We start from the raw sequence: 26,505 nt of genomic DNA, 5'->3' as shown, positions 1-26,505 counted from the left end.
GATAGACCAAAAAAAAAATTAATAAAAAAAAAAAGGGAGGAGGGATTTTAGACAAGGCTTACATGCGAGCTGTCCAGAGTGCAGACGTCGGTGCATTTCTGGCTGCGTTGATGGTCCAGGCTGTGATACTTGTTGTGTTTCCACTGTGGAGGCGAGTGTGGCCGTGGCTGTTGGCCTGGAGGTAATGTGAGCTGCATCATCACCATGCCACTACCCGGGGGTGGAGGAGGTACGCCTGTATACAACAAACGCGCGCAAAATGAGATGCCCTGTTCAACAACATGGCTTCAACTTAGTGATACATGAGGAAACCCTGACATTACGAGCTGACCAGTGTGAGTCGAGCTCTTTATTAACGAACGGTTGCCGTGTGCTACAATGAAACTAATAAATCATCTGTGACGCTTTCAGGCTGTTGAACCTGTGACTGAAGGCAACGTGTTAAATTGAAATGCCTGAATTCGGAGACGCGGCTTTTGCGGCACAATCCGTTCGAATATTTCGCGAACAATTTAATCTAATGAAAGGCTGGAGAAATTTAGAGTAAAAAAGACTTGACCCCATTTACGAAAGGCTCTGAAGGCTTTTCACTGGGTAATTACTGTTTTTTTTTTCTAAATGGCTCAAAGTAACCTATTTAATATCCTCTTCAGATTGAGATCAAAACAAGGTTAAATTCAATTAATCAGTGTTTGCATTATATCCTCACACCCTTATTAATTGTGCTTCACGTGAAATTGACTTGGGTGTGCTCAAACCCCCCCCCCCCCCCAGCAAAGTAAAATAACGAAATAATGACTAGACAAGCTCATAAGGATCTCCTATTCTAAAGTGGAAAGTATCTGATTAAGAAACACACACACAAAGAGAGATGTTGAAATATTTAGGATTTGCCCTGAAAGAGATTTTAAAAAAAGGCCATGTTCTTTCCACTTGGTAATCCCTCCATGAAATTAAACCATTTCGGCCAGTGGCTACTAAAAGGAGCAGTGGGAATCTAATTCCAGCTTTTGAAAAGCAGCTTTTCTTCCCTCCCATCTTCCCATTTAATTAGTTGTTATGAGTGGAAGAAGAGGAGCACGATGGAGAGACAGAAGAGAAAGATCACAGGGTTGGGGGGGGGAGCCCACAGAGAGAGAGAGAGAGAGAGAGAGAGAGAGAGAGAGAGAGAGAGAGAGAGAGAGAGAGAGAGAGAGAGAGAGAAGCAATTTGCGTTAACGGCATGCACGTAAAGCAGCAAATTAGAATTAGAGGCCCCATGAAGGCCCTTGCTTCATTTTTTTCCCTTTCTTTAAGATTACCCTAACTGGGAACAAAGAGGCACAGGAATTACTTTTTAATTACCACCCCGTATCTGTTCGATAATTGGATCGTTAGGGCTGCAGAACATCATTTCAATTAGCACCTTAAAGCTTGATGCGGAACTGAACCGTGGGTGGGGCGGGCTGACGAGTCAGATCGCCTGCGCCGCTATGCGACTTCCTTTCTTTTGTCGCGGCTGAATTATACGCTTACGGGTCCTCGGCGACGACGACCTCCCTTTCAGCAGGTTCCCTTTTTTGAATTTCCCCGGCCTGCTCCGATTTAGCGTGGCGAACGGAGTGGTTAGCCGTTTCTTAAGGCGCGACCTGCTTTTGTTGAGGCGCACCATCTAATTTTGTGAGGTTTGAAGTTATGAGGCTCCAGTGATCAGCAAGGAGGGACTGGAAGGTGGTATTATGTGTGTAAGTGTGTGTGTGTGTGTGTGTGTGGGTGCGCCATGGCAAAGGATTAGGAAGTTTAAAGGGGGAGAGCAATAAAAGGGTAGCGCAGGGATAAAGAGGATATTGATTTGAAAGGGTAACCTGCGGGAGAGATTTTCACTCGTGCGTGCAGCAGATTTTGTTGTAGAGCAATAAAATGTGATTGGGTCAGATGACTGAAATTTCCTTTTTTTTTTTTTTTTTAAATTTGTGCTATTTCAGCACTTTACGCGACAAAAACGAGCGCTTGGCCGTATTTTAGGAGGAACATTTATACATCGGAAATTACTGACTGTGTACTATTAACGATGCGGGCCCTAGCCATCGGGAAAGCCTACAGATGGTGCCGTTAACTCCGAGTTAAAATGTAGATTCTCGGGCATGAAATATTCATTAGGTACAGTTTCCACAAATGTTGCACAAACTAATTCGGAATGAAAATGAATCAAGATGGCAGAGAGTGGAGGATGTTGACCGAACGAGTTATAGGTCATCCCGGCCTTAAGTACCTGAGCACTGCTGGGCGGGAATCTGTTGGGAACTGCAGGGGGAGGATGTGCGGGGGAACGGCATCTGCTCCGTGCCTGGAGGGGGTAGGAATCCCACTGTGGAGCTGCGGAAACACACACACACACACACAAAATCTGATAAACAGGTCTTGCCCGCCAAGACTATAATAAAATTCCACCAAATTGGGGCTAAAGTTGACTTAATACAGCACAAATTCAGCTGATTGCCTCTAAATTGGAAGGAAATGACTAATATAGGGCACTAAGCACACATGGGACCGGCACGGCTCCACATGCCAGCACTAGTTTAAATATACCCTTTGCAAACCTACCGAGACATGCCTCCACACACACACAATCCAAAAACAAACAACAACAAAAAAAACCCCACAATTCTGACAATGTAATTTTCACAATAGCAAGATTGTGGCACCACAGACATTCATCATCCATCGTCCAATTTTCCAAGGCGCTGTTCCAGTTCTCCACTGCTCTAATAAGGATGTAAAGTGCTGCTCTAATGAGGATATAAGCAGCACGGAGAGTGATGTGCCAGTCAAAGTGCACAGGCAGCAGTGAGAGAGAGAGAGCGAGCGAGTGAGTGAGCGAGCACATTGCCCTGAGGAATAAGCCCCCTGGCACAGGCTGCCTCTTATGAAGGATTGCGGATGTGTAGCGAGAACGAGATGCCGCTCCTTTCGGGACCAGCTGGGTTATATTAAGAGTGGTTGGGTATCTGGTCGCATAAATCAGTGCCAAAACGTGGCCTAGTAAAGTCGAGGCTCCTTCGAAATAATAAAACAAAAAAAAAAAAAAAAAAAAAAGTGAAACCTTTTATTCTTCCACACGCTGTGACGCTCGATCCAATGTGGCCTGACCTCTTTATGCGAGAAAATTTATATTTAGCGACGGCATGCGAAGGAGATTTTATTTCATCAGGTATCTGAAACTAGTAAAATGTCTAACAAAAGCCCCCCAAAAAAGTGACACTATATGAGCAGAATTCATGTTACCATTTATATCCCCTTAAATACGATACATGGGATAAATAACGTGCGATAATTCTTCCAAATATTAACCCGAGTACATGATTTTTAAAAATTGATGTACATAATGAAATAAAAGCAGCTCCTGGTGTTGGACTAAGACTCTGCTACATGTCTGAGTGCGTACCTCATGGTGTTCTGTTGATTTGGTGGTATAACACTGTAGTAGACCTGAATGCTGGACGCGTGGCTCGACTGGCTGGGAATAATGACTGGCTGCTGATATGTCTGCTGGGATCCTTGAGGCATGGATACCTGTCAAAAAAGGCAGAGTGTTTTCCATTTCTGTCCCATCTTATTACTCGAGCATAAATCATTTAGTACCTAAAATGATGCTAACGAGGAACGCAGGTCTTTAAAAGAGTTAAGGGTTACCACGGCGAAGGCGCTGCGTCTCACCTGATAAGATGGCACCGACGGATACTGGACCATCATGCCTTGCATTTGATTTCCCATATTGCTATGTTGGCCACTGACCAGGGTTTGACTCGGCGGCTGCTGATTTGGCATCACAGTTTGGTAACCTGAAGAGATGGAAAGAAAACATCACCAAACGGATGGGAACTGGGATTGTAGAATTGGATCAGGTCCGTAACATCCTCCTGCTTTGTGCGTTTCGTTTCCGATGAAATCAAATCTCCTTTGTGACGTCGTCATTGATGTCACGTGAACGCTCAAGTCGCACTTGTGAAGAGCAAATATAGTACGTTCCAGACTGCAATCGTTTTTAAAAAAAAAAAAAAAAAATTATTTTGCATAATTGTAAAGCGGAATGGACCGCAGGGAACACGTTGCATTTCTGAGAACGCTGAGAGATAACACTGAAAAATGGGCCACCATTTTAGCTAAGCAGCATAATGCAATAAAAACGACAGGGAAAAAAAAAACTAATATATATATTGTATGTACCGTCACACGGCACGGCACATCAGAGAATCAAGACGATGAAACGAAATACCGAATGATGAATTTGAGCTAGTACGAAATTACATTACATCCCGAGGCTAAGAAGCAAGAAGTTTCGGAGGAACGTGGCGGGCTCCTTCCTTTTCCATCACGGCGATACTGGGACGGATTATTTAGAGCCAGAAAATGTCAATTAAACCAAATCCGCCTAATTACTCCCTTGTTAGCTAAAATACTTTACGATCGCCCGGTGGCGGCACCTGCGAGTCTCTTTGCCATTAAATGGCTTTTCATTACGTCTGAGTAGGTCTACAAACACGCTATATTAAAACGTCTTTCATTATGGCTGCTGAGCACCTTGACTTGTTACATCTTTTAAGGATATTGGAAAATGGCATTGGGGGGTGGGGGTGAGAGTGAGAGAGAGAGAGAGAGAGAGAGAGAAGACAAGACGTTTACTGAAACAGTCCGTCGAGGTGAGACGTGATATAAAAGCAGCCGCCGTGGTTTTGTTCCGACTCCCATTACAGAGGAGGATAATTTGCATTGGTGTCAAGGTTATTGCGAGGGGGGGGGGGGCGTGTACAACCAGACGACGCTATTGAAAAGCTCTCGCCGGAGGAGGTGCCCAGTGGGAAGACTCAATGGGAGGCCTTGTGTGGGAGCTGAAGAAGGTGGGGGGTGTGGAGGATAGGCAATTTTCAATTTCTCCTGGCTTTTGGCCAAAGCGACAGCAATCAATTTAGCCCTGATGAGAAAAAAAGAAAAAAAAAAGAAGAAGTGGGACAAAAGGAATGGATGGCCCACGGCGAGGAGCCGAAGAGAAGCTGGCTATTTTTGGTTCGATTCACTCACCTCCACTTAGGAAGCCAGCATGGAAGGAAATTTAATATTAAACATTCTGTGTTGTAGGCTGACTGAGCAAAGAAGAGAAAAATGATGATAGTGAGAGAAAAAGGGGCGGAGGGAAGGGGGGGGGGCAAGTTATTTCACAAAACTCCCTCGGAAAGTTTCAAAGACGTTCTTGCTCACACGTTGCCTGCTTGGGGGTGGGGGGTGGGGGGGTGGTGCACTGTCAGGCGCTTATGATTAAGATTTAAGACTCTGGGGGTAGGGTAGGAAAAAAAAAAAGCCTATGTGTTGTCTTTCTTCTTTCGAGGGCAGATGTTTTGTTTCCTGGAGCTCTCTTATTTTTCATCCCCCCCCACCCCCCCACCCCTCTCTCGTTGACTGTGAAGTTCATTCTGCTCATCCATCACTGCTGATCGTGTGTTTCGTGCATTCGAGACAAAAAAAAAAAAAAATTAAAATAAAAAACTATGTTCCCCTATGTCTTCACTAAACCGAGTTAGAAAACACGTTCTTTTCTTTTCAGATTTTATTCAGAAACGGAGGCGACCGAGAGATTATTTCTAACGGCGCTTCCTGAGGATCCGTCTACTAGGAGTACCTTTTTGGGTTCAAGATTTGCAACTTCAATTCACACCACAATTCGCGATGACTGAAGATGCCTGCAGACATCATAAAGGGGGACGTACTGGTGATGTCTTCATGCACTGGTGTAGAAACGGTACGGTCTACTGCTGGATATTGACAAGGTAAAGTCTCAGAGGCACTTCATAAGCCAGTGATGCTGCGCTCCCACAGAGACGTGCTTAGTTTGAGGAGGAGTGAGGGGCTGGAAAAGAGACCGGTTCACTGTGAGAATCTTAGGGCCTCTCAGACAGTGTCCCGGCCCCGCATTCAGCCACTCTGAGTCACAGCCGACAGCCTTGTTGTGTTAGCTGAAAAGAACGCTCCGGGACCTTTCAACCTACTGAGACTATCCTGCATCCAAACCTCCAAGTGATTCCTTTTAAGACCATTCCTTAGCTCGCCGTTCTGACCGCACCATAAAACAGCTTGCTAACAAGGACATGTCTCTTAAGGTCCTCAAAGGATCCCGCTCAAAGCCATAAAGGACATTTTCGGTGTTTGTTTTTTTGTTTTTTTTTTTAAACAGCACTTTTGCACTTCAGTTGAACAAAACATCCATCAAAGCATGCAGGGTAACAAAGAGGCAAATTTACATGAGAGCGAGAGAAAGAAAAACAACACTAATTTTGTATTTGATTGGAAATGCTTATTGTATCTGTTTAAAAAAGGGCAATACAACGCGAGTACAAAAGCGCCCGGCTCTGTGTAATTAGCTTTCGGCGCCGCTCCTCTGCCCCTGGGGTGCTTCCTCATTTCCAATCGTTCGTGTGAAAACTACAAGCGCTAGGAAACAAAGACAACAAAGTACTGTGGGGGGGACGACAAAATGGACAGGGTGCAACAAAATCAGCTGAGAAATTTTAGTTCCCATTTCAATAAAAATTCTGAAAGGAACACGTTTATGAGATTGTGAACAAACTTGAGGAAACGAAGATTGACGTGAGTAAAGGAAGTGATTAGGAGAAGCTGTTTAGGTTTAAAGAGTAACAGGTCTTGTGTGGGTTACCTGGCTGTTGGGTAGGAGCGGGAGGGGGAGGGGGCATCGGCTGGCTCTGAGGGCTATTGTACTGCACTGTGCCAACGGGCCGATACTGCTGGCCGGAAAGAGGGTACTGGCCTGGTGTGCAGTAACACGACATCTGCGGATTAAAAAAAAAAAAAAAAAAAAGTCATTGTAATCGCAGCAATCCAGAAGTTCTTGAAGGGTCAATATGCAACAATCAGATATGAAATGCTCAAAGACCTTATTGTATTAGATACATTCTGTGCTCTTATATTTACAAAGGGTTTTTTTTTTTTTAAATAGCATACCAGAAAAGGGATTTATATCTCCAAAGTTAAGGTCTTGATCAATGATGAATAAGTGACAGTCGACTCAGATTCCACCTACTACTCCTCTTTCACACTGCGCCACCGTCCTGGCTGGTTTAGCGACTTACCCCCATAGACAAAATGCTTTCCAACACCAAAACACTCGGGTTTAGAGTTTCCCACGCACAGAAAAATGATTCACATTCTTCGGTGTGAATATAATCTTATGCTTTCTTCTTTTAACTACACTGACGAAATGTGAGGCCTGAAAAGATACACAGCCTTGATAATCTTGTAAATAACGTTTACTACCTAACAATTCTAAAGCAGGTTTAATGACGATATTATAAAAGATAACGCTGCTTCACCACACCCGTAAGGTTGTTACCGGTCTGCAGTAATGTGGTGTTGGACTTCGCCGTTCGAACATTTGATGCCGTTTGAACTGCTCTTCAATTCACAAAGCACGACAGCCATTTTAGGATCCTGACGCTGAACAGTCAATGCAGCACATTTTTAAAAAAAAATATTTGAATTACTACAAACATCCACAATATTTAAGCTCGGCTTGAGCATACCTGCTGCATAGGCTGCTGCATGTAGCCCTGCTGCTGCATCACCGGCTGGTTGACGGGCACCGGGCCTGGCGCAGGAGTGGAGTAGGATGGGGTTGGCATGCTCTGCCCAGGCGTAGGCACCATGTAGCCAGCCTGCTGAGGAGGAGGAGGAGGAGCCTGGAGCACCACGGAGGACGGATACATGGCAGTGTGGGCATCACGGGCCTCGCCTGACGCCTGACGTGCCAGGCTCATGTGGCTGAACTGGGTGCTCAGGTTGTCTTGCTACCAGGTTACACACACACACACAAAACCCGGGACGTCAATATTCCAGTCAATAAAACATACGCCATGTCTGCTTCCTTAATATCTTCTAAACATGGGATCAAATTCACTCAATCAGTAAACGGGAAATATTTTGTCCAGTCATGGGTTGTGCACAAACTTGAGAACGCCCTTCCCCCCCGCCGCCAGCTCCTAAAAGCTTTATTAAATCAACCCGCATCGGTTTAATCGCCGATCCATATCAATTTGCTTTATTTTCTCAATTAGACGTACACATGGGCTTGTGCTGCATTTCTATTCATGGAATATTCACTTCGACATCTGTTCCTCGATTAATTATTCAAAGCAGGCCTTCCTCCCTTTTTAATTAGTAATTCAGGAACGCTTACTGTTCGAGCGAGGTCAAAAAACGGGAGGCTGGCGGAGACCAGTAAACGAAATTAAACATTACTCAAGCATGCAACGGAAATCTCTCCGTGCCGACGTGTAGAAATGTGTAAACACTGACTACAGACGATGAACTTCTGGAGATCGTATTAATCTGCCGTGGGCACAAGACCAATGAGTGTCATTAGGGGCGATGGCGTTCTGCCATGCATTGTACAGCCCGAGCTTTTCTATATTTTATTAAGCAGAACCATCCATCAAGGGAGCCTGCTTTAAATGATCACATTATATTCAAATTTGGGCCAAAGGAATTCATCACAGAGAGAAGGGAAGGGGGAAAAAAGTAAAAAAAAAAAAAAAAAACCCTCTACAGATTCGAGTCTCTCACCATGTAGTCAAATAAGATTTGTGGATGACAAATGAAAAGGAAAGTGGTGAATACACACAACTCAAACCAAACCCTGAAACGAAGCTTTGTATCGAATCTTTTCAGTAACAACAACGAAAAATACCCCACACATTTAATTTGAATGCCCAGTAAAGTAAAAAAACAAAAACAAAATAAGAAGGAAAGGAGGAAAGAAAAACACCAAAAAACGAGAAGAGAAAAAGAGAGAGTGGTACCACAGTGTACTGTTGGTTAGGGGAGACGGAGAGGAGCTGTGGTGGGTAAGACACCGCCGAGTACTGCACAGGCTGAGCGGAGGGCTGGACAGGCCAGAGGGGCTGAGGAAGCAACAGACGACGAGAAGACAAGAATGGGTTTAGTCAAAGACGCAGAAAAGATGAAAGGGGGAAAACAGCACAGCACAGGCATTCGGATATTTGGGTGGGGGTAAGGAAAAAAAGTGGATTTCACCCCACGGGGTGTATTAGTTTAGTGGCTTAGTATGGGGGGGAAAAAAAGGAAAAGCAAATCAACACAATGTGAAGAAGTTAATTGAGCCAATTAGGCGGCTCGATACGACAACAACGATAAATGTACAGCGATGGGGTTAATTAGAGATGGTCACACTGTGAGTGTGTGTGTGTGTGTATTATATCTGGGAATACATGGAATTGGAGATAGATTTCATTTTGGAGATGGATGGGAATACGAAAAGACTGTCGTCGATGCCCACTCTGATCGGGGATAGGGGTCATTTTACACCTGAGCGATTGATTATAACGTTCCCAGCATCCTCTACCTCTAGGCCATCACTGTATATATATTGCTTGAGAACATATATCCAGCACCTAACAGATCCTAATTTGCTAAGATGACTTGTGTGAACTCCAGAGGCTCCCATTTGGAAACTGAAGTACACCTTGCTCTTTAACGCGAGCATATATTTGCCAAATCGTTTACTGCGACGAGGGGCTGTCAACTGTGGCCCCCGACGGCAGCGTGGCCACAGGTTTAATCTTCCCTTAATAGCAAGCAAAATACCTGGACCAAGCAATTAATGCCCCTTCAGGGTCTATAACTGGCCGCAGGACAGCGGCATCAGCACATTTCCAGCACCATCCATCATATCTAATTGACGTACCGAGGGGGGGGGGTTGGGGGGAAAGCATGACCACACGGTCGAATCATAGCGTCGCATTAATTTGTGTAACTGAATAATGCATGCGGGTTAAGAGCATGCATTTTCAATATTTCATCGCTAGGACAGTTATCTAGAGCAAAATGCAAGCTGTCTCCTGCTTAACACACAATACTCTTCTTCTTGTGGGAAGAAAAGAAGGAGCGATGATGTTATTAACCGGTTATTATTCTTCCGGTTACTCAGAGAGACGTCATGATCATACCTGGGACATGACGTGATTGGTGGACTGATGCTGGTGGGGGCCAGGAGGTGGAGGTGGAGGAGGAGGAGGAGGTGGAGGAGGCAAAGGCTGCTGGGGCCTGGAAGCTTGAGGAGCCACGTTGGGGCTGTAGACCACGGCGCTGCATTCCGGGTTCATAAAAGGCTGACCTGCAATTGGAGAAGGGATAAATCCCAATCGGGAGAATATACATACACACACACACACACACACACATATATATCTCTGATAGCATTACTACAATGTTACACAGAGAAACCGTGGAAGCTTATTAAGATCGGCTATTGAATTAAATAATTTCACCTAGACCGCAGCTCTTTAAGCAGCTAAGAGATGGACTGATATTCAGAGACGTAGAATGAGATATATATATATATATATATATATATATATATATATATATATATATATATATATATATATATATATATATATATATATATATGCATGCATACAGTGCCCTCCACTAATATTGGCACCCTTGGTAAACATGAGCAAAGGCGGCTGTGAAAAATTGTCTATCGATTAACCTTTTGATATTTTGTTCACAAAAATACTCGTCTCTTGTGGTTATCAAACAATTGCAAACAAAACACAGGTTTATCCAAAAAAAAAAAAAAAAATCTGTTAAATTTAGGTGTGCAACAATTATTGGCACCCCTATGAATTAATATGAGAAAAATATATTTGAAGTATATTCCCATTGATATTAATTTTTTTTTTTTTTTTTTTTTAGTAAACCTGGGTAACTAGGAACAGGAAATTGTACAACCATGACTTCGTGTTTCACAGGGGTATAAATATGAGGTAACACATCGGCCAAATTCCCGTAGTCATTCGTAAGAATGGGTAAGGCCAAGGAATATAGCTGTGATGTGCGGCAAAAGGTTGTTGAGCTTCACAAAATGGGAAGTGGCTATAAGAAAATAGCACAAGCATTGAAAATGCCCATTTCCACCATCAGGGCAATAATTAAGAAGTTCCAGTCAACTGGAAATGTTATGAATCAACTTGGAATTGGACGCGTGTCTATATTGTCTCAACGCACTGTGAAGAGGATGGTTCGAGTGGCCAAAAAAATCTCCAAGGATCACAGCTGGAGAATTGCAGAAGTTAGTTGCGTCTTGGGGTCAGAAAAATCTCCAAAACTACAATCCGAAGTCACCTACATCAGCACAAGTTGTTTGGAAGGGTTTCAAGAAAAAATCCTCCACTCTCATCCAAAAACAAACTCAAGCGTCTTCAGTTTGCCAGACACTACTGGGACTTCAAATGGGATCGGGCTCTAGGGTCAGATGAAAACAAGATAGAGCTTTTTGGCAATAATCACCAGAGGTTGTTTTGGTGCACACAGAGAGGTAGCCGTATGGAAAAGTACCTCATGCCCACGGTTAAATATGGCGGTGGCTCTTTAATGTTTTGGGGCTGTTTTTCTGTCAGAGGACCTGGACATTTTGTTAGGATACATGGCATCATGGACTATCAAATATCAACAGAGATTAAATGAAAACTCATGATCCAAAACATACATCAAAATCAACACAAAAACGGTTTACTGACCACAAAATCAAGGTCCTATCATATCCATCCCAGTCCCCTGACTTGAAACCCATAGAAAACCTGTGGGGTGAACTGAAGAGGAGAGTCCACCAGCATGGACTTTGAAATGTGAAGGATCTGGAGAGATTCTGTATGGAGGAATGGTCTCAGATCCCTTGCCATGTATTCTCCAACCTCATCAGGCATTATAGGAGAAGACTCAGAGCTGTTATCTTGGCAATAAAGACAATTTCTCACAGCCTTCTTTGCTCATATTTACCAAGGGTGCCAATGTTAGGCGAGGGAATTGTATACACATAAGAGTTTCCCAATTTCAATCCTGTCTGTATAATGGATACATTTCTTGCTTCTAGGTTAGAGAACCAGATCAACATAAGCCTAACTTAGATGATAAACTAGCAGTGTTTTATGCTAAACACACAGGAATCTGAATCAGGGCTTCGACCTCTTGAGCATTCTCCGACCCTGAACGAGTTTCTGTAGGCTCTGAACGCTTGACGTCGCGATACATCCCCGAAATCCTTGGGGTAAAGAGGGAAAACTTCCTCATTTGTCGATCGCTTCGGAAAGGTCAATGCGCAATTACACACCTGGGCTGCTCCTGAAAAACATATCAGTGGTGGCAATGTACCGTCTTATCGGCCGCATGCATATTTAAAGACGAGACGGGAGTGAGCAAAGTGAATAGGGAATATTTTATGCAGCAGAGTTAACGGGATCCATCGCCTCGGCTCGTTTTCAATAACACGCAGGACGGCTTCATTATCCGTTTCCCCGCAACGCTTTGGAGAATTTGTTCTGACCAAAAAGATATGGCTGGCGGTGGGTTTGGAGGGATTTTAATGGCGTATGAGCTGCCTCATTAGGCAGAGATACTTAGCAATTTGGTGACGGTGATGTGCGCTTCATCAGCTCTGAATTTACTTACCAAAGGACAAGCGAAGAAAAACTAATTATGGAGGATCAGTCGTTGGTTTTTTTGCTTTGTTTTGATAAACCATGACTCTACATCTCTACCTCCCCTTACATCATCCAAGAACAGCTGGTTAAGACAGTAAGTATGTATGTAAGTAGGGTTAGTTTAGGATTCAAGGCAGAAACAAAACACAGACAAACCCGCCACCAGAAAAACGTCACAAGAAGAGAGAAACGTATCCGTCGGTGCCTACGTGAGTACCAACCTGTGTGCGGGTTGAGCAGGATGCTCCCTGGCGGAATTCCCGCCGCTTCCAGGGGAAGCAAATAGTAGTTTGCGTTAGCCGCGGTTGTTGGCGCCCCGCTCCTGCCACGCTCACAGGACACACTGCTACTAGTGCTGACGGTAGAATAGGCCAAGGGCGCAGCGTGGCCCGGCTGGATTAGGGACGGGGCCGCAGGGGGGGGAGGCAGAGAGCGAGAGAGCGAGCCCGTAGATGAACCTACGCTACTAGAAGAGTCAGAACCTAGGGAAGGAGGAAGGGAGCAACGACAGGAAGCCTTAAGCGACAGGTACAGAAGAAATACACCGTGCCAATCATGCTAGAAGATGGCGGTCGTGGAGTTAGAAAACAAATTAGAGCCCTTAAGCTTTAAGAATTCATTGGGGATATTGGGCATCTAATTTTAAAATCAGGGTTCGACGTATAGATTTCCCTACAGATACGGGAATTTTATTGAGCGATATTCCAAACACGTGCACGTACACGTGCACGTGTTTGGAACACGTGCACGTACATTTTCTATACTAATTACTAAATTACCTCAGAGACCAGAGCAATAATCATAAAAAAAAAAAAAAGTCATAATTTTATTAGCAATGAATGACAAGTTAATTAATTTCTTGATTAATGCCTCGGTTAATTTAGCAATTAAATTTTTAACGCTTCACTTTCATAATTGGCATGAGTCAGGTGCCGGATTACAGTGACAGGGGGCTCGAAATGCATTGTATACGTGTTTTTGCGTCCTTCTGCTCGCTCGGTTAGCTTGCTCCGGCACGCTGAAACGAACTCCGCCAATGAATTCCTACCGGGTAAGATACCAGGCCATTTTCTAGACATGAAAATCAAGCAACATGGAAACGCTTTAAAGGAAAAAAATGCAGAGTTAGTCGGAGAAAATGCAAATGGAAAAAGCGTGCATTAAAACCTTTTACAGCTTTCGCTAAAGACATTTTAATGTGTCTTGCAAGAGGCATGCTGTGAAAACAAGGAGAGGGAAAGAAGAGGTCATGGATTTCGAGTTGGCCAGTAACAAAACCATTTTGAAAAGATATAAATAAAAGTTAAAAAAAAATAAATAAAATAAAATAAAAGACAAAACCCTTTTCAAAATGTTGAAGAGCCATTTGAAATATTTCTCTTTGACGCCAGCCAGTGAAGTGTTTCTGGGCATGACACAATCATTTTCAAGAGCTCGCCGTTTTCCTCCTTTGTGGAAAGCCGATTGGCTGACACAGGTGTCACTCACCCGTTTTAGAGAGGCGCGACGCGCTCTTCCCGCTGCTGGAGCTGTCTCCTCGGATGAGCAGCGAGATGCCACTGAAGCTGCTCGCCTTGGTCATGGCTGGCTTCAGGTTGCGGTTCGAGCTGTCCGAGTCCGTGCTGCTCCACGGCCGCGGCTCAGAGGAACGGGCCTCGGTCTCTGAGCTGCTCTGGCGGCTGGTCCCGTTCCCCGAGCGGCCATGTTTCAGCCTGAGTCGCACACAATAACGGTGTTCACATCGCAGTTTAAAGCCGGTGAGGATTAAATAAATAAGCCCAGACGTGAATCGAGTGTGCGACGTGGGAAGAAATGAAAGGATACCTGAAAATCTGTCGCCTCTGCTGAGTGGCGTTGTTGCAAACGTCGTCCTCGTAGATTCTGCCAAAGTTAGAAAGCCAGGTTTAATTTCCCTCGAGTCTGGGTCTTAACACATCGGAGAGACATTAACTTTAGCAGCTGACGTGAGCGTATGTGGAGCAGGACACATGCTCAGGCCACCTGCAAATGAGTGTCTCTCAAAAATGGAGGATTCTGATGTTTACGGCAAACTCTGGCAACGTTATCAAGAAATCCGTCATCTTGAGAAACCCCCCTCCCAACACTCACCTTCTATCAAGCGCGAAAGCATCCAAACCCTGCAACAGAAATCCACAATGGTTTTAACGTTTCGATGCATCAACCCATGTTCTCTAGACAGGTTTATGTTGTTGTTTTTTTTTAAAATAAAGCAATTGACTGGAGTAGAAAGAAATGATGAATCTCACGTCAGCGAATATTCTCTCTCTCGCCCGTTGATACTCCTCTTCGCGCTCTTCTATTGATTTACTCCTCCTGTCATCCTTTAACCTCATTCGCATCTGAAACACAAACACCTGCTTTTGAATGTGCATCTTTTTTTTTTTTTTTTTTTTTATTGAAGAAACTTTTATTATCCGATAACCATCCATCACCCGAAGACAATATACCAGTTTCTGGAAATTTATTTATTTATTTATTTATTTTGAAAGGGTTGAGCTTACCAAGCTTACCACTTACCAAGTTGTCATCTTTGTCGATGCTGGAGTTGTCCCTTTTTAAAATGTAGCGCTTCTGGAAATCGTCCGTCTTGTCGTCTTTGAAGTGTTCGGAGAACTTCTGATCGGGTCTGGACGGGCAGGCGTCGCGGAAAAGAAGTGCAAAGGCGTTATTAAGACGTATTCCGCTTAGGGCTGCACAATTAATATATCGAGCTCGATTACGATTGAGACTGCCCACGATTACATGAACATGATCGACTGCGATATTGACGTTTAAAACTCGTCCTCCGCTCATAGAAAACGCCGCTGCAGATCAAATCATGCGCGCGCTAAACTTACAGCCAATCACCATAGAGCGGGGCAGGGATGACGTCATCTTGTAACGCCAAAACCCAGAAACGAGTTAGCACTTCGGTTCCATCGTCCTTCGGTTCCATTTTTTTATGGGATTTTGGCTAAAAGCTTGAAATAGTCTGTGGTGAACACAAGCTCAACATATTTTCGCGTTTTATTCTACGACATAAAGTACACCAATAATACCCCTCTTTTAAAGCTTTTACGTGTATTGAAAAAGGTGATCGTTAACAAGTTGCTAAACGGGACTACAGACGTTGTCGGGGAGATTAAACGTCATCACGCCGAACAGGAAAAAACTTCAGAGATAAACTGGTTCAGGTTTAATACCCCCCCCAAGAAAAAAAAAAAAAAAACCCTGGATGAACATTCATCCACAGAGTAAATCCGTATTATGGAAAATGTTTTAAATAAAGTTTGGTGATGGTGACGTTGAAGTCGAGCGACCGTGGTGTAGTTCGTTTACAGCGTACGGTTAGCTGTTTATTTCTGGCGATTGTATTTAGGCTTCAAACTTCATAAAAGTTGTGTTCATTTGTGAAAATGATCTTGATGGACAAAACGTGCAAGTATCGTAAACTTTTGTTGATCACAGAGATTATTTTTTTGCAATAATCCAAAAGCCTGTGTGAAAATCCTATTGGGTTTTTGTCGAGGGAACCGGTGTGATGCTAACTTCCGGGTTCCGGTACAAAATGACGTCATCCCTGCGTCACCGCTCTATTGGGTGATTTGTCTGCGTCTCTCCTCCTGTAAACACCGTTATTGCCTTTTCTGCATGCGCCTGAATTGTTTTCATTTGTTTGCATATTGTTATATTTGATTCATATTTTCATTTGGTTGATGGCATTTTTATTTTTGCTTATCCTAGATTTTAGGTAAAATTTGGAACATTAGCAGGAATGTAGCACAACATGGAACTAAACGCAGCGGTCTGTTTATTTAAATGTGAAAGTGCAATAAAAAAATATGCTGTCCCTAAAATCAATGAATAATCGTGATAAACAATTGCGATCTCAATATTGACCAAAGTCATCGTGATGATCATTTTGCCCATAATCGTGCAAGCCCTAATTCAGCTATTACGATCCCTCGGGTTAGAAATATTCAAATGACACTCCGGTGGAGTTCTCCGCAAAAAAAAAAAAAAAAAAAAAACACGTTTTAAAATACAGACACGAGGCTAAACGTACTCTCGTTGTACGACATCCACTTCTGCAGTCTAAGGTGTTTCGATCAGAGCTCACATTACTCACATTCTTGTATTGCTAGTTTTGTTGATGATCACGCATTTCCCCGTTTGGTCGACGTTATGGTCCAAGCCAAAGTAAGCAGCTACTCGGTGCAGGAGCATTCGGTGGTAGGAGGTCATGGGTGGGAACTTTCTTCTCTGGCTCCTGGAACAGTGGAGGAAAAAGAAGATGATGATGATGATGATGAAAAGAATCCCCGCAACCATCATTATGTCTCTGCTCCCTGAGCCACATTTTTATTTAAAAAAAAAAAGAAAATGATTTGATGAAAAACAGTCACTTGCAAAAACAATGGATGCCTTAGGGAGCCATTAACTCACTCATTGTTACTGATGAAGTCGAGGATGTCCTGTTCCAGCTTCAGCAGCATCATTCTGTCCCTGGAATAGACGGAGGAACGTCGTTTAGTACCGAGCGAGCGTTTCTTATTTCGCTTATGAGCTGAATAAAGCGAGGGGCTGAATTCCATGTAGACGAACGCTTACACACCCCCCCCCCCCCCACCCCGCAAGAAAAAGCAGGCTACAGAAAATTATGTATCGGATTAAAATGAAAAATAATAATAATAATAATAAAAAAAAGTTTACAAACCTGGGGTTGTTTTTCAGTGTGTTAACCAAGAACTCGTGCAGATCGATGCCAGTGGAGTCGGTGTATTCTTGACTGGAATCTTAAGAGAGAGAGAAAATCTGAGAGACGGCTCCTTCGGCACTTCCGATATAAAAAGGTTGCATCATCGCAACAAATGAAACGGCAAAAAAAAAAAAAAAAAGTGTACAAATTAAATAATCCATAAGCACACGCATGCACACACACCTCTCGACAGCATCTTGCGCTGCATGTTCTCCAATTTTTCCAACTTGTCTGCACTTTTCTCTCTGTCATCTTCGTTTTTACTGACTGGAGTGTCCTCTTTGTCGAATGATTGGGAGAGCTTGATCTGAATCTCGTCCTGCGGAAGACGAAAAAAATAAATAAGTCAGCGTCGGTGGGGTAAAATAGGATAAACCCACAGATTTTACTTCTCAGGGGTTTTTTTTTTTTTGTTTTGTTTTCTTTTCGATGATCGAGCAAAACGTTTCACTACTCGCTTAAATCCGGGTTAGGCGCTGACGCGGCGTGTCATCTGGGATACTTATATGAATATCAGATGAAGCCTGTAAAAGACTGTGTGGAACGAACAGAAACTTTAAAAAAAAAAAAAAAAAGAAAAAAAAAAAAAAAAAGGTGATACTTCAGCAATTTCGCTGTGCCTTTAGATAAAGACCACCATCTACTTTACCAGAGGAAATACTTCATATTTACAAGCAGACCTCTTTAAAGCGCTGCTCGAATACACTGCGCCTCTACTTAAACGTGTCCAGCAACAGATATGATTTTGATTAGTTCTCTTTTCTCCTTACTGGAACCCTACAATTTGCAATGTGGCAAAGCCTGGGCACTCTGACGACAGGTTTTTGGTTTTAAAGTTCTTCGCTTTTTTCCTATGGCTCAACGGCGTCCTTGTGCCTTCACCTCCTTTGGAGTGGGTCAGAGCGAGCTGTTTCTCGCCCTCCCCCCCTAATCTCCCCCCCCCCCCCCCCAACCCCACTTCCCATCCCAATTTCCTTTGATTAACAGCACGGCAAAGAAAGGAGTCCATTTCGCTTTTCAAAACCGGCACAAAAGTAAAACAAAGGAGGGCAGGCGTGCGACGTGACGCCCATGGAGCCGTGGAGGCGGTTTATAAGAAGCTTTCTTTAATGGGGAAACGCGAGCGGTGGCGTTTACACTGAGAATAGGGAGAGCTCGGTTTTTGCAGCCTAGAGGATCTATAGCTAAAACTAACACGGCTTTAAAGTCGGATTCGGTAATTAATTATTGAGTGCACCTCTGATGCATAAGATATATACATATATATATATATATTTTTTTTTAAACTGCCTTGAAGACATTTATGAAAATCTTTGAATTTTGTCAGGGCATTTTGAAAGCTATGCTGTGAATCTTTCTTTTTTTTAAAAAAAAAAAAAAAAAGAAAAGAAAAATACAAAAAAAATCAAAACACACACACACACACACACACACACACACACACACTACATTCAGGCTCGAGAGATAAGAGACAAACCCATACACACTAACAAATACAAAAATCACCAAAATAAGGGATCTTGCTTTTGGAAAATACAAAAGCAGATCGAAGTGAATCGAGTGTGTAAATAAATAGACAAAAAAAAAAAAAAAGATTTAATAATCTGTTTGACAGGAATGTAAAAACCTTTTAAATATTGTTGTTAGAATTAATCCATAACCGTTACCAAAACACACAGTGACGAAGTGCGAAGGGGAAAAGAAAGAAAAAAATAATAAAAAAAAAAAGGCTACTTCCCACACGAGTATTATTTCCACCAGGCCTACAAGGACAAATACCTCACAAGTAGGTTTCAGGAAGGAACACAATTACAAAAAAAACAAAAAAAAAAAAAAAAACAAAACAAGGGAGCGAGCGTGCGCTGGGTGAGATGAACCTGTAAGTGCGAGAGACGTTTCCGTAGCCCTGCGAGAGGTTTACCTGATGTTCTGGCAGCAGTTCAGAGGTAATTGGGGGAGGAGAGGGTTCTTCACAAATGGCCAGGCTCCGAACTAACTTTAACTTTGCGTTAGACTGGGGGAGAGGTAGTGAGGGTTAGAGAGAGAGACAGGTCAGGATGTACACAAAACCACTGCAGGTTTCATTTCCACAAAAAAAAAAAAAAGATGCACATGAACTCCACGGAAATAAACTACGGCAATGAATGACATGAGGTTGTTTTTGTTCGTTTTTAAATAGGATGGAGTGAAGAAGATGGATGCGATTTTCAGAGCTCAAGGACGACACCTTTGTCGTATACTGTCTACGCACACAGTCTGGTTAGTGGCTCTTGAGCGTTTGAAAATCATGCAGGTATTTAAAAAAAAAAAAAAAAAAACACACAATGAGCTTTATAGTACACACGTTCATACAGATTATTTAAAAAAAACAAAACAAACAAACAGAAACAACAACAGTGCTTCATGATGCACGACACAAATCTTGCAAAACAACCGAGCAAACACATTTAAGGACATGCCTCTTGCCACTGTACCTTGGGCCGTTTTGCGCTCTGTCCGGGTATTTGCCGCTGTACGGTAGGCAATGAGACAAAATGGGGCACATGGATTACGCTCCGGAATCATCCATCAGTCACGACAACACCGTACTTAATGAGACATTACATCTTGCTCTAAACCATTCTTTACTAAAAACACACATGCATCAGCAACGGTTTTTAGAAATAATGGTTTGAAGGCAGAGCAACATTTTTTTTGACTAACGTAAGGTGATAACCCACTGTACACTATACGGCCCAAACTTTCTGGACATCTGACCAGATTCCGGATTCATTCCCGCTTGGCCTCCACTCTTCTGGGAAGGCTTTCCGCTAGACTTTGCCGCGTGGCTTTTGGGGGGGGGGGGGGGGGTGCGTTCATGAGGTCAGGCGCGTGAATTCAGTGTTCCGGTTCATCCTAAAAGGTGTTCAGTGGGGGTAAGGTCAGGTCAAGGTCTTCCACTCCAACCTTAAGAGACCGTGTCTTCATGGCGCTCGCTTTGTGCACAGGGGAATTGTCATGCTGGAACAGGTTTGGACTTCTTTAGTTCCAGTGAAGGGAAATTATAAAGCCACAGCTTACCAAAAAAAAGGCATTCTAGACAATTGTGCACGTCCGACTTTGAAGGAACGCACATGAGTGTGATGATCAGGTGTCCATAACCTTGTAGCTATATAGTGTACATTTCAGACATTAAAAAAATATACATATATATTTTATTTTTGATGTCCCTCATTTCAAGGAGTCATCAAATTAGAGTGGAGCACAGAACTATTTTAAACCTTGAAGTTGTTCCAGCGTCGTGGTTAGTGACTGCGTATGAGCTTACGATTACGTCACCTTTGACTTAAAGGTAAAAAATACATTCCCGTATATATTTTTCTCTATAGGTTTTTTTTTTTTTTTTTTTAACCCGGATACGGTGCATCTCATGCCTTTTTGTTTCCGGCTACCAAAAAAATTTCACAACCCCCTCCCATTGGACTTCATATTCATAATCATATTACAACAACCTGCATCTCTCAGTGGTAGAAACTGGAGTACGCGTACACCGTATACGGGGGGTTTTATTGCACCTACCAGGCACTTGGGGAGAAAAACTACTTTACTGCACTGACTGATAATCTGCTACTGTTGTAAACGTGTTAGAGTGGTACCTTTGCTGCAGCCCCCAGCTTGTTCGCTCGTATACGAGGCTTATTAAATGCACAGAAGAACAATTCGGCGTTGCTGATCAGAACTAAACGAAGCAACTATGCTATTTTTTTTTTTTTTTCGCTGAGTAGCCGCAGCACACTGCCACACTAGTTAGATTTTGGTCCGAAAATTGAACAAAGCCATTGTGAAACAGTGACATTTTTAGAACGGGTCATAAATACCGTACACATTTTGATCCGTAATAAAAACCCTCGTCAGCGCTGGATCTTAAAGCAAATGGCTACACGGAGCACCTTCACTTGGAGGCGACAACCCAAATAAATACTATAACGGATAACACCAAGAACTGAAGAAGAAACGGGGGAGGGGGAAAAAAAAAAAAAAAAAAAGTGATTACATTACTTCTCCACCGGGGCACCGCCCCTACTGTCATTTTAGTTCAGTTAGAGAACGGACGCTACGATTAAAAACCGGACGCGTCTGCTCAATTCAGCATGAGCCGAATGAATCTGAGTCGCAGCACGCATCAGATTTCGTTTACCGCTGGACGAGAGTGAGGCGAGCTGACTGACGAGACGACGGCGGAAAGTTTGCCTTAATATAAGCGAGTTTGTTATAGTACTGTTCCGATATTGCGTTTCATGCAACTGGCGCCGCCGAATTGCTGCTCATTCGAAAGCGAAAGTAAAACGCACGCGGCCGCGCTGGCATCCGTGAGCGGCAGAAACGCCTCTCCGTCCCACCTCGGTGATACCGGTTTTACCGGTGTTGTCTCACGCCGATTAACCGGCGCGAACAATTTCCTCACCGTCGCCTCCCTATCGTTCACACATATAGTGTGAAATACAAAGACGTGGGGAAAAGGACCTGTTTTGCAACTCGGCCATTCCGGACACCTGGAAATGTGTCGAGAAGGCGTGTGAATTGTCTGTATACTCCCAGCTGAAGCTAGGAGACGGTATCAAGGGGCAGCCCTCGTTCTGCTTCTCCTTCGTTTTGCCCGTCTTGTACTCTGGAAAGCTCGAACAGACAACGTGGGCCGTCGTTAATAAGCAACACGGTGGCCTTACAAAAGTATGATGGATGCTTATGCGGCTTTAATTGGGTATTGAGCATCTCCGAGTCCCCGAGCGCTTGGCACTGGCGTTAAGCCATGTGCAGGCGATCCGGCGAATACAGAACTTGGTGAAAACTGCCATGGGAACACAGATGCTGTGCGAATCTGCCAAGAGCGAATGGGTGGGGAAGCGGAATCGGGCGAAAAAAAAAAAAAAGAAGATTGTGCGTGCTGCAGGGAGAGAGAAAAAAAAAAAAAAGAGAGAGAGAGAGAGAGAGAGAGAGAAAAGAAGCAGGTAGTGCTGCGTTGTGCACGGCGAGGCTCGCGAGAGAGACTTGCGAAAAGAAAAGGGAGGGGGGGAGACAGATGGCCATAAAGCCACTTGCTGTGCTTCCCCTCCCCAGCTCCACAGAGGGTAAGACAGAGGAAGCGCGGGGATAAGCTTGGATTGGCTGGTCAGACGGTCCTCCTGCTTCTGCTGCCTGAATTTTGGGCGAGTATCTCTTCGAGAGAGCAGGAGGCAGAGACAATTTGTGCAACGAAATGAAAAGAGGCACACGACGCGAGCAAAATGTCAGCTCGTCAAAAAAAGCAGCGAGGTGTCTGTCAGCTAATAAAATATATATATATATATATATATATATATATATATATATATATATATATATATAGAGAGAGAGAGAGAGAGAGAGAGAGAAATAAAAGGCAGAGGCATAACCTTCATAAGTGTAACCTTCACAAACTACACTGGGCTGGCTGAGGTGTATCCATTTCAGCCGGTTCTCATAACACAATTACATCACGATTGATCGCTCGTGTTTGGCGTGCTATTCCCATCGGGCCCGTGCGCCCGGGCTGTATCAGAACGATCGTTTGAACCGATTTGTTTGCGTTTTTTTTTTGTTTTTTTTTTTTGGACCTCCCTACTTCAGAAGACTCGTTCCATACAAACCTCAAGACGCAATCCTTTGTTTGAGGGACAGCGATAATCATGACCATCAATAAATGATTGATCACAGGGCAAATGAACCTGAGAATATTGCAGGAGGTTGGGGGTTTTTTTTTTTGTACAACACAATCAAATTGTGGAGTGTGTGTGCAATCGCTCAACGGGAATTCAATAAGATGTCTTATCAGAGAATAACAAAAAGTGCAGGCTGGAAAAAAGAAAAAAAAAAAGAAAAAGAAAAAAAAAAAAGACTTGGGGAAAGTATAGCTGCGATTTGTACATCTCTGGAAATGGAACGTGATTGGTGCGTGCGGCTTGATAGCCTGTAATTATTCACGCTCGGACTGGCGTGCGAAGGCGGCCTGACTGGTCACGTGATTATTAGCATGTTTAACTTCTAAGCTAATCTGACATGCTTATCTTTAAACGGCTTTTCATCGAGCCTTCCCTTAGATCCGAAACGCTCTCCGGTTCCAGGAGAAGAAAGTCACCTTCGCCAACAAATATTCGTTCTCCGTTTGTTAACAGGGCTGAAGGACAGGCTCCTGGTACAAGTTTACCTGTGTTTCGCTCTTGTCGTCGCAGCAGTTCACGTCCCCGTCGGGCTCTGTGTGCTCCCGGCTCTCGGGTTTGCCGAGGCCGAGGCCGCCGCCGCCTGGCGCGGAGCTGGTCTCCTCCGCCTCCAGACCTCTCATGGGTTCGCTCGTCTCCTTTACAGTGACAGTATCAGACATCCTCATTAGAGAAGGCTACGTGGAGCGTTTACCAGGAGATTGGGACCTGCAGGACAATTAGATATTACACTTCTACACGTGAGACTGATTAAGGCTGATCGCGAGCGTTTGCTTGCGATGCCAACGATCGGAGACTTTAACACCATAAAATACATTTTATTCTGACACAGTAGTGCAGAAGACATTAAATAAACATCTAAAGTTGGACCAAATTGATGATATATATATATATATATATATATATATATATATATATATATATATATATAAAGCAGACCTGTCTAACAATATTGACTAGGAACTAGAGCTGGAAAATAGGTCAATATGATGAAATTCTGCCACAGTACACTGCTCTGAGATACAGCAGGAACAATATTTCTGTATTGCTATTAAAAAAAAAGCATTTTCAAAACGTTTTCAGTGTTACGTATTTTATTTTATTTAGATATTAAATATCACTTTGATTTTTTTTTTTTTTTTAGATGGTAAAGATCAACCGTCACGATACGATATTCTTGCCGCATCGCTCTCCCGTACTAGGAGTTGTTTTCGTACGTCCTGCTGAAGCAAACATCTTCAGCGCAATGACCTATACGACAAGGGCAACTGCGGGGTTTACATGACCCCTAAGGTCATATTCATTTATTACCCCATAAATCACCTCCTTCGACTTCAGGCGAGGAAAAGAAAAAAAAAAAAAAAAAAATAAAGCTCATTTGTATTCTGTCAATCTAAGGGTTCCATTAGCACGTCGGAGCCGTGTGAGGTTTAAACCACGTGACGCGGCGTGTCCCACTGAGACTCTTGGAGCACTGACAGATCGCGCAGATGGTTCTTTCTGTTCAGTCTACCTTTTCTCCAAAAAAAAAAATGAATAAATCAATAATGTATGCTCCTTTTAGGTTTTTTTTTTTTTTTTAATTCTTTTTTTAAATGATTTTTTTACCCAATGTTGTGCTGCGTGCTGGGCCTGTGGTGGCGCCGCCCTGGCGTCCCTTTCAGTGGCGCTGTGGACCAGGTCGTCGCTTGTGCTGAGCGTGCTGGAAGCCCTGAGGAAGAGGCCCATGTCCCTGTCACCAGCACTGGCTCCAGATCAGAACAGCGCTGGCCGCAGACAAGGCGCTCATGCCCTTCAGGAACCTGCGGACGAGAACGCCACAAAACATGAGTGCTGAATTTGATGGGGGGGGGGAGAGAAAAAAAAAAAAACAAAACCCTTGTTTGGATTGCTTTGCGTCCGACCGGCATCATCCGCGACGCTGCTGCGCTTGACTCCTCTATAGTCAGAGGAGTCCTTTCCGCCGAGAACACAACTCAAACTCGAACAGCTTATGGCTCTGCCAGGACTGAAGAGACCGCACACAAGCTGAAAAGCGAAAAGGTGTCTCCGCCCAAAGGCGGCGAGTCCAGCAGGTGGCCAGGCGCATATCCGCTTCGCTCGTTTCAGTGGACCGAACGCAGAGGCGCTACACGTCTAAACACCTGCAAATTCGATTCCGCGTGCAGCGAGGACGCGGTCGAGTGGGTCAAACAGAGTGACGAAATGTCACGCCGCGCGTATCGGTTTAGCCGACAAACATGCGTCGGGGTTCAAAACAAGGTGGGCGGCCCTCCACTTTATTTCTGATGAGGCCGGAGATCAAAGGGACGTGTTTGGAATCGGAGGGCACGGCTAAACAAACGGCCGGCGGGGCCGAGCGCCGACAGCGCCGCGCATTTATCACGCTAATGTGGCTTGGGCGGCTGCTGCTGCATTATTTAAGAGGCTGATGGAGCCGGCTGATTGGGATTCATGAGATCTGGAGCCTGAGGGTGGGAGAGCAAGCGTGTGTTGGGGGGGGGGGGGGGGATGGGGGGAGGGCTGTCATTGGAAGGGACAGGTGCAAAAGAGCATGGCCACCCACACACACACACACACACACACACACACACACACACACACACACACACACACACACTTCTCTATGCTAACCCTCTGAAAATTATGGGGTGCAAGGTAGCTGTCAAACCCGCCGCTCTGCAGAGGGCTCTCCTCCCCTCCCGCTTTCTTTCTCCTCTCTCTGTGACCGTCTGGGCGCACAGAACGCCGGAGCGACAGCTTGCTCGGCTCTCGGAACTCATTCTCGAGGATGCAGATGACGCCTTTAAAATAAATAAATAAATAAATAAATAAATAAATAAATGCTGCAAAATCAGGAGAAAACGCTGTTGCAGACATCTCCCAGATGAGAGCCAGACTCCTTTTCGATGTATTCCGCATAACCCGAATCTCCTCACCCTCACAGCGGACTCGCAGGCTTTAAAAAGAGAAAGAGACGATGCCCGAGGCTTACCAGAACTACCGAAAGGGGTCACGCTAAACATATGAACGTGAAGACATGGGTAAATCCTCCCCCCCTTTAATCCAACTTGTATTATTACCTTTACACCACCGTTATATATTAATTAAAGCAAATAACGTTTTACATCATCTGACAGAAAATAAAAAAAATAAAAAAAGGATACAAAAGGCTGCAGTTTTTCATATTTAATGAGCAGATTCAGAAAGAAGAAAACTCTTCTCTTCCATCCTTTCTTACTTTCAAGGCTGCTCGTGTCTGAAAAGAAGGGGAAAGAAAAAAAAAAAAAAAACGAGCCGTCTTTGTGGAAGCTGGGGGGAAAAAAAAAAAAAAAACAGCTGCAGAGCCGTGTCCACGTTTAGAGTTAATTGGCCGGCGCGTGTCATCCAAATCGACGCGGCGGCTGCGTTTGAAAACAGACTTGTAGCCCATTTGGGCGCTCGTGAACGCTCGGCGCGCTGGGAACTGCTGACGAGTGAACGG

The 26,505-nt window shown here is 44.0% G+C and overlaps 1 protein-coding gene across 1 annotated transcript in view; it reads right to left on the bottom strand.

The window, feature by feature from the left end:
* Positions 1–26,505, bottom strand: part of LOC128608615 (R3H domain-containing protein 1-like) — a 50,656-nt gene that overhangs the window by 6,374 nt on the left and 17,777 nt on the right. The window contains exons 2-23 of the mRNA XM_053626486.1: positions 24,630–24,823; positions 23,510–23,659; positions 19,782–19,817; positions 19,229–19,321; positions 17,491–17,626; positions 17,266–17,344; positions 16,995–17,054; positions 16,678–16,818; positions 15,087–15,195; positions 14,816–14,908; positions 14,658–14,686; positions 14,373–14,429; positions 14,037–14,260; positions 12,770–13,030; positions 10,011–10,177; positions 8,844–8,945; positions 7,569–7,832; positions 6,686–6,818; positions 3,697–3,821; positions 3,425–3,552; positions 2,252–2,355; positions 63–235 (exon numbers count right to left, since the gene is read on the bottom strand). Coding sequence (XP_053482461.1) covers positions 63–235; positions 2,252–2,355; positions 3,425–3,552; positions 3,697–3,821; positions 6,686–6,818; positions 7,569–7,832; positions 8,844–8,945; positions 10,011–10,177; positions 12,770–13,030; positions 14,037–14,260; positions 14,373–14,429; positions 14,658–14,686; positions 14,816–14,908; positions 15,087–15,195; positions 16,678–16,818; positions 16,995–17,054; positions 17,266–17,344; positions 17,491–17,626; positions 19,229–19,321; positions 19,782–19,817; positions 23,510–23,659; positions 24,630–24,749 — 2,784 coding nt within the window. The 5' untranslated portion in view covers positions 24,750–24,823. The remainder of the gene's footprint in view (positions 1–62; positions 236–2,251; positions 2,356–3,424; positions 3,553–3,696; positions 3,822–6,685; positions 6,819–7,568; positions 7,833–8,843; positions 8,946–10,010; positions 10,178–12,769; positions 13,031–14,036; positions 14,261–14,372; positions 14,430–14,657; positions 14,687–14,815; positions 14,909–15,086; positions 15,196–16,677; positions 16,819–16,994; positions 17,055–17,265; positions 17,345–17,490; positions 17,627–19,228; positions 19,322–19,781; positions 19,818–23,509; positions 23,660–24,629; positions 24,824–26,505) is intronic.

Source organism: Ictalurus furcatus, chromosome 6 (genome assembly GCF_023375685.1).
Source record: "Ictalurus furcatus strain D&B chromosome 6, Billie_1.0, whole genome shotgun sequence".
Classification (NCBI taxonomy): Eukaryota; Metazoa; Chordata; class Actinopteri; order Siluriformes; family Ictaluridae; genus Ictalurus; species Ictalurus furcatus.
This window is presented reverse-complemented; position numbering and strand designations above follow the sequence as displayed.